Raw genomic sequence first — 8,538 nt, 5'->3', positions numbered from 1 at the left:
TGTTATCAAGTTATAATATTCATATAAATTTAAAAATGTTATTGTCTGTCTCTTTCAAAAACTAACTCAAGTTTCGGAGGAACGTATTCAAAAAAACCACCCAAACATAAATTGTTGTAGATACGTTCATCATTGACTATGAGAAAATTAGTCGAGAAAGATATTGTTAATCGTGCACCAACACTATATATATCACTTCATGTAATCAAAAGTCCAGCCCAATAAGTAATGATTGGGCTCTAATCAAAGCCCAATTTGAACATGAAAAAGGAAACTGATCCACGGCCAGAAACACACGTTGGAGGGGTGGGACCCATGCTGCCATGCAACATCTACGGCTCTGAGCATCTCCGAAAAAATACTGACACGACGTCTCAAAATTAATTAAAACTAAAGTCCGCAAAGGTCTGTTCGTACCAGTTAAACAGTTGAAATGCTCTGAGAAAATTTTCTTTTTGACTGTTTGGTGAGCGAGAGAATTCACAGGCGAAGGGCGGGGGAGGGTTTGGGTAGCGGAGGTGGCGGTTGCCCTTGGCCCTGGCCCCTGGTGGGGGTGGGGGGGTGGAGGCTTTGATGGGGACGCCACAACGTTCTCGTACGGTGCACAATCGACGAGGGAGGGGAGCATCGCAGCGCTCAGACGGTGCCACGTGGAGGAGTTTATGGAGCGGACCGAAATGGGTGGCTTTTTCAGCTGTCACTGTAGCCGACATTGCTGACAGCCACGCACGTGGGGCTTGCACGGTTGGATAAGCAGAGCGGGGCCCACCACCCCTACCCCTTCCCCCTTTTTATTATTATTTTTGAAAAAAAAATGAATTTTTGTCTTAAATTTTAATCTTTGCTGTCAAATCGAACGTCTAATCGGATTGACCGTAGAATGCGGGATTCTCGTACGAGTGTTTTTAAATTCCGTGTATTTTGTATGTGCAACATCCCCACACGCCTCATTGGAGCGTGGAGGATACTCTCCACATTTTACTTATATTATCCACTTCCCCTCTCTAGGCTCATGTCTCGATACTCTATGGTCTACACAATGTCTACACTTTGGCGTTAGGTTTATCCACAAAATAGGGAGCTTACAACTGACAATACTCTTTTTAATCTCCCATTTTAAAATTATTTATTTTAATAAAATTAAAATTTTTATATTTGGATGAAGATGAGGATAAGAAATCGTAAAGAAAATGAGTGATTGAAAAGCAGAAATACAAAATTGTGACATGTTGGATGGTAGTGGGGCAAGAAAATGAAGAGAATGCCAGTATCATTTCCTTTCTTTATATATGTTTGATTACTGCTGGCCAGCCTTTTTGGTTTTTCCCCATAATTTCTAATTTCTTCTCTCTTTTATCTCCTTTCTTTGAATCAAAATCAAGAACAGAAGTTTTAAGAAAGTGGTGAAGAAGAAGAAAGAGTAGAATTATTGAGAGGTCATACTCCCAAATGACAGATGAAGAGGAGAAAGTGAAAGGTCGGCCAACTCTCTCTATCATGAAAGAGAGGAGGGTGGGGGGGGCAGCAAAGGAAGGGGGGCGGGGGAGAGAGAAACGTGGCGGGGGTAGGGGGCAGATGGAAGGCCTTTTTGGAGGGGCCATTGGCAGCAGTGGGATTTGAGAGACACATGCATGCAAATGGCTTAAAAAGCAGGAGCATTTGCATTTCCACCACCTCATGCCTCATGCCTCATGGGGAAGGTAAATTTTTTTACTGTCCCTTTACTGCCATTTTTGGCTTCTCTTCCTGCAATTTTTCAGTTCTTCCTTTCTATCATTTCATTCCTCCATCTTTATCTCTAAAATAATCCTTTCTTCTTACTTTAACCCTCTTTTTTTTTTCTTTTTTTTTTTCTTATGACGATCCGGTATTTTCTGTACTCAGTGTCATAGCCATGCAATGCTGAATTTTGGCCTTTTTAATCAAGTATAGAAGATTGATACTCCATATATATATATACACACACAACACCCATATTTGGAAGACCTAATTGGTTGTACTTCAAGTGAGTAAATGGTATTTTCACAGGCATTAAAATGAAAAAAAGGTAAAAGTAAATGGACACCAAAATTGATGCTCGGGACACTAGAAATTTTAGGGTGTAGAACCCCAGAGTGAGTTCCAACCACACAAGCATCAGTACCATCACATCAATATCATTTTACAACAGACAAATTTTCAATCCAAGCTACAGAAAGCACATGACATCATCAATATATATACATATCTACACACACGCATGGAAATTCTCACTGGTCAATCATAATTGAATCAGAATGTACAAAAATGATACACCTATGTTGCTCTCTTAGATTAGCCCATTTGAATTGATGTTTCTTTTATTGAAGTCAGGTGTTTCAAATTAGTGTTGTTCACTGGATGATCATAGCTTTTGTTTAGGGGGTTGCCTTCTTTCAAAGCTGAGGAGCTGCATGATTTTGTTAATGCGAGCATACAGTATAAGTATTTTTAGCCTTAGTGTCACAGTGAAAAACCAATTTCATACATATTTTAGCAGCATACATCATCCAGAGAGACATTCGAGTTCATCGTACATTTTGATTCACTAAAAGCTTTACCATTGTTGAAGGGTATTCGTTTGAATTTCATTTGTTTGAGTGGTGAAAACAAGCAAAAAGAAAAAGGAAAAAAAATGTCTCATAAATATGTATATATCCATTATAGAATAACCTAGTTCATCTTTTGTACTTCTCTTTTAACCCATGATTCCAAGTACCATAAACATATATCAACTTCCTATAGTGGCAAATCCTAATTATTGGTAGCCACATCCTTAGCTTCACTAATTTAGGGCAATGATATCATTCATGAAAGTTTAGCACATTTGGTCATTGAACCATGAAATCATCAATCTCTAGTCATTCCAAAAGATTCTTTAGTTGGCAATTTTCACAGCTGTCACCTGAAAAGACAGCCCATTCCAGAAATTCTTGTCACACATGACCTTCAATATGGAGAGCTTAAGAATAATAATAATAATAATAATAATAATATGATAATATCATGTAATTACAAAGAAAGCAAGCCATAGATTAATTTTAATGTTAATTTTAGGAAGTATATATTGAGTCTATGTGTATGTATATATGTGGTATGTAAAGAGAATCAATGATCAATATGCATTGATGGTAGAACAAATAGGAGCATTTTGGTCATGAACAAAATACCTAAGAAGAGCATCTTGGGCCAATGCCAATGTTATTAATGAACACTTATAACTATATACTTCAACTATAATTTTTGGCATTCACCCTGCTAAAAAGGGGAAAAGTTCAAATTTGTAGAGCATTCTTGTCCACACCAATCTCTTTTGTTTAGAGTGAAAATTTGTATGAACAAGTTTCTATTAGTCGTCTCTCCACCGTACGAATTTGCAAACAGAAGCAAAACCTTTGCTTAATTACATCTTCCATGAAGATTTTTCGGGTATGTTTCTGCTTATTTTTTAGTGGCTGGTAACGCCTATCAGAAGGAGAAAGAGAAGTAGAGGATGTTTACCATAGAAGAAGGTTCTTTTCTTTGATTGTCACAAAGGATGATCAAGTCACTAGCTGGTAAAGGAGAGAACAAAATGGAATGGCAACTGCATGCATTATAGAAATATTTAGGTTTCAATCTTAATTATTGCCATTCCATGGAGTAACAGACAATTAATTTCTCAAAAATAAAAATCATAAAGGGTAGATATTACAAGAGATCCCAAGGAGCAATTACCTTTCTCTGGTTATCAATCAATGGATTATCCATCAAACTAAGGACTGTACAAGCAACATCACCAGAGAAGTAATGAAATCAAAGAAAAGTAAGAGAACTTTATTTAGAAGAAGTCTAGGAAATTTCCTATACACTTGAGAACTCGAGAGGATTAACATCTGCAAATGGTAGAAACTGAACTCATTAAGTCTATCTATAAATTTTTGGATCAAATCACTTTTAAGTGTTCTAGCTCACTTTCCTATTAGTTACCTTGGAAACCGAATAGCCAAATACATGAATTTGAAATTAAGATCTATCAAGTAACAGAACCAAGAAACAACCGAGGCTAATAAAAGAACGTACAGTTTCAATCTACTTTTGATGGGGCAAGTGATCATTCTGAAGGAATGGCTTCCTGCTGATAACTCAAACATAGGCTTTTGCCATATCAAGACAACCCTGATAAATGATAGACTCTTTATCATTAGATTTTGTGTAGTGTCTATAAGCACTATCAGCCTATCACTTGAGAGTTGTTAATGTTATATTCGTACATATTTCATGACGTCAGGAAGGAAATGCTGAGATCAACTCTTGCTTGTTTTTCTACCCAAAAGGGACCCTTCACCAAATTTCAAATATTTTCAAGCATAGCCTAAAATAAACCTAAATGATGAATGCTGCGAATAGATCCTTTATTTGTCAAGTGGTAGTTTCATACCCCACTAGAGGAAAAGATGGTTCCTATAGCATCTTCCTCCATAACATTATTATTTTTTTCTCATCAAGGCCAAATGCACATAAAATGAGCACTTTTCTCTTCAAGCATAGAGCGATAAATTGTGCAAAATTTGCCTTTAAGCCAAACAATAATCAGGAAACCCAAAAACATGAGCCAATCATAGACAGTTGTCGGCGAGATTTATTGAGAAACAAGCCCCCTAGAAAATCTACACTGCCATTACTTCTTTTGCTACTCCCACGAAACCTATGTGTTAGAAAACATACATGTGTTCTCATTAGCACCTATAATGGGTAGTTTTGAATCTGGGTCCTGTCTTTTCCCCTAATTTCATACATATCTAAATTGTCTTTGATTGGAAACCAAACAAGATTCCACTGTTCCAAGGCTCATGTGAGAGTGACTTCACCTCCTGAATGCTCTCCTCTTTTGGGAACATCTGATTCTGATTTGACAAAATATGGAAAAAGAAGATGAAACCGTCCAGGTAAAATCTGGGTTTGAGTTTTCAACACGAGATCTATCTTGTAGTTTCCAAGAATTAATTGCCAACCCATAGGTGTCTGCCATTTTCATTATCTTTTCCCTTCAAATGAAATGACAGCACCAATAACCATTAATTAATTGACCAGATATTGATGGCCCAATTATGAAGATTTGATTTGCAAAAGCTCAAAATTATTACCCTAAAAACAGTGCCCATAAAGGACCTGCTGTTCTTCCTTAACACAAAACAAAGCCATATATACCAATTCAATTCTCAGACAGTAAAGCAGCTAAAGTGAGCAAGCAGAAGGGGAGGAAAGGAAAGGAGAGTCAGAGAGAAAGATCCGCAAAGAGAAAAAAAAATGAAGAACTGACCACCATCTGAAACACAACCAAAATAAACAGGTGGTATGTATATGTAGTGCTAGACATATCTGACATATGATATATCCTTTGTAAAAAGGCCTTTCAAAGGCTTTACCAACTAAGAGTTGAATTGGGTATATATACCCCCATTAAAGCAAATGGAAGAGAGAAAAGAAATGGTGAAAGAGAGATGATGAATTTGAACACATGATCTGCAAAATCTACTGCATGGCATACATGAATTCTCAAGTACACATGTATGAGCAATTGAATTGCTCAGTTCCACATAGAGCATAAAAAGACAAGTACATTAACTCCTACTCCAAGTACTCTCAGTACTACTATTCGACTACTGCTACTAATACCATTACTGTTTGCATCAAAAGCAGATTCATCATCTAGGTAGCCCCAGATCTAAGCATTGTTTCTGTGGAAACAAACAAAAAACACAAAGAGAGTCGAACAGCTTGATCATAGCTAGTAGATGGCTAGCACTTGGAAAAATAACTAACCCTAGATTAATTAATACTACTTAGAAATCGCAATATCCTTTTTTCTGAGAATGAGAATGATAAAGGGAGGTACCCATATGGATTAGGCCACTAAGAGGCTTGTTTGGAGATCTGGTGCACTGCTTTGTCCTTTAGTAATTCTACCATTAACTGGCTCCTGGAGGAGGCAGCTGTGGTGGCATCTGCTGCGGAAGGCGCTTCCGCTTCTTCTTCTCGTAGCTGATCCCCCTCGCTTTGGACTGCAAATCGCGAACCTCTCGGAGATAGAGCCTCACAGCCCTTGCCCCAAATGGGTTTGCTTCAGGCTTCCCTCCATTCTCTTCGAAGGCGGCGCGGAGGCGTCCGATGAGAGCATCCAGGCTTCCCCAGGCCTGGCGGAGAGGGCACGGGCAAGGCGCAGGAGGGTTTGGGTGGCCGTAGAAAGGGCAAATTGGGGTGTGGACTTTGGTCTTGCCGAATTGGTCCAGGTAGCGGAGGAATTCCAGGACATGAGCTCCGCTGCAGCGCGACAGCGACAGCGGTGGCCTGTGGTTTTTCAAGTATTGGCCGAAGGTGTTCCAGTCTCGGCGCTTCTGGTTCTCGTAGCGGCTGGGAGTGGTGGAAGCGGAAGAGGAGGAGGTCGCAGCTGAGCTGTTGCTGCTTGTGTTGATGCTGGTATTCTCAGAGTTGGAGCTGTCCATTTCTGGAATTGAATCCATGGATTGATCTCCTTCTTTCACCTTCGATCTCACACTAAGGGATATGTAATCTTTTTGTTTCTGATTGTGGTGGTGACACTGTGATTTTTGTTATCTACTTCTTCTCCTACTTTCTTCCTCTAGCTAGGGTTTCCTTTCCTTCCTTGGGATGATTAAAACAGAAGAAGAAGAAAAAAGAAAAAGAAGAAGACGAGTGATCAAAGAGAGATCAATGCATCTATGCTTCGTATTATAACACTTCCAGTGGCTTCAGGTGTTTTATGGTTGATGGGAGCTATCACATGAGATGAGTAACACATAGAAAGAGAATGAAGTAGCAAATAAGGTTTAGAGCTGGTATATATAGGTAGATAGATATATAAATATGAATGATATTATGGATGTTGGGGGGATGGATGAAGAGATTGATGGGAGAGTGAGAGGACTAGAGCAGTAGTACTCCTCTTTGAAGTTGGAGTTTCTTTGTTTGAGCAAAACTAGAAACCCTGATGGTCTGTGGTTCTACTGGTAGATTCACCAGTTTTGTTATCTGAAAATGTTAGGGGATTGGTTTTTTTCCTAAAAAGGGTGGAGCAACTCCACTCTTATCAATGGATTAATAATATTCTTATTGGAGAGAGAGAGAGAGTTGTAGAAACCGGGGGGTTTGGGCTTCTGTGGAAATGGGAAAAGAGACAGTGAGTTGAGATGGAGACAAAAAAGTTTTGAGGGGTAAAATTCAAGGGAATAACATAATCTTGTCCATGTTGTGCTGAATGACACTTCTTTACTCACTGACCAAACTAGCCTTATTCCAATTTTCCTTTCTCTCAGACTTGAATTTGGCCCCATCCCACCCCTACCTGGCTTGAAATTATCACCCATTATACTCTACTTTGGTTGATGCAGCAAACAGGTGTGTACATGATCTATTCTTAACCAATAACAAGTTCAATTGGGTTAATTTTCCCACCTTAGAAAAAAAAAAGAAAAAAAAAATTATTTGTATGGAAGCTAAAATAATTGAAACAGTTACCAAGACATCCACACTGAAATATAGGAGTAGATTAATATTGAAGACAATATTGCATGAACACTGGACCATAAGACCTGAATTAAATATTAGTCCCAAATACTTCAACACAAGAGATGGATGACTGAATTTTAATTACAAGCAGTATCCTCTTGATCTCATGTTCCCCATTGTTGCTTGCCAGATTTGATTTTACTTCTTTTCATTCAATTATCTCTGGTTAAATTAAATTTTCCACCTTTTGTAAGTCATTATCTTTTGATTGTGAAATCCTCCTAACCCCTACCCTTCACTTTCAATGATGAAAGATAATCCATTTTCATTTTTCAACACCCATTAGCCAATGAATCATGTCTACACTTTACAACTTAGCTAGCCATTGCTATCATTTGGTGTTCAATCAAATTTAAATTTACATGGTTGACCTCCATTACCTAATCTCTAGGGACTGAAGTTGAAGAACCCCTTTGCCTGATTCATTTGGAGGACGAAAAAAAGCTTGTAACAGTGCTTGCTATAATTAAAACAGCTCCAAGTCTTTGGCTTATTGAGGCTTTTTTTTTTTTTTTTTTCAATTCTATGGCCCCAAGAGACCCACCTATGACTTTTCTAGACCAATTTTCACATGTTTTAGTACTTATTCCATTTTTCTTAATCACTCAATAGAGGCCTATTTGGGAGAGGCATGGTTGCTTATTCGATTGGACACATGAAAAATTGAAGCCAGCCCAGCTTAGTTCTTATATATACAGTGAATTTCCCTCCTTATGGACACAGTAATTATTAGAATGAGTGCATCTGGCACTGCAAAAGAGTGTCTCACAGTGAAAGCATCCAGGGAATCTCCAGACAACAGTAAAGCAAGGATCATTGAGAGGGAGAAAAAAAAAAAGAAAGAAAGAAAGAAAGCTTGAAGAAATATATTTTCCAAAATGCCCATAAGAGAAATATAATAAGATCTTTTTTTTTTTTTAAAAGTCACTAAATTATTAGGTCTACTGAAAT

The 8,538-nt window shown here is 38.2% G+C and overlaps 1 protein-coding gene across 1 annotated transcript; it reads right to left on the bottom strand.

Moving 5' to 3' along the window:
- Window positions 1–5,524: 5,524 nt before the first annotated feature.
- LOC100244642 (protein LIGHT-DEPENDENT SHORT HYPOCOTYLS 4) lies at window positions 5,525–7,187 on the bottom strand. Its single transcript, XM_010654074.3, has 2 exons — window positions 5,897–7,187; window positions 5,525–5,738 (listed from the first exon to the last, which is right to left on the bottom strand). Exon 1 carries the CDS (start codon window positions 6,519–6,521, stop codon window positions 5,970–5,972), a length of 552 nt encoding a protein of 183 aa, XP_010652376.1. The 5' UTR covers window positions 6,522–7,187; the 3' UTR covers window positions 5,525–5,738; window positions 5,897–5,969.
- Window positions 7,188–8,538: the final 1,351 nt, after the last annotated feature.

This window comes from Vitis vinifera, chromosome 7 (genome assembly GCF_030704535.1).
Source record: "Vitis vinifera cultivar Pinot Noir 40024 chromosome 7, ASM3070453v1".
NCBI lineage: Eukaryota > Viridiplantae > Streptophyta > Magnoliopsida > Vitales > Vitaceae > Vitis > Vitis vinifera.
This window is presented reverse-complemented; position numbering and strand designations above follow the sequence as displayed.

What these genes read in the sequence shown, in the direction of transcription:
- LOC100244642 (XM_010654074.3), bottom strand. Translation starts at nt 6,521, where the DNA reads ATGGATTCAATTCCAGAAATGGACAGCTCCAACTCTGAGAATACCAGC.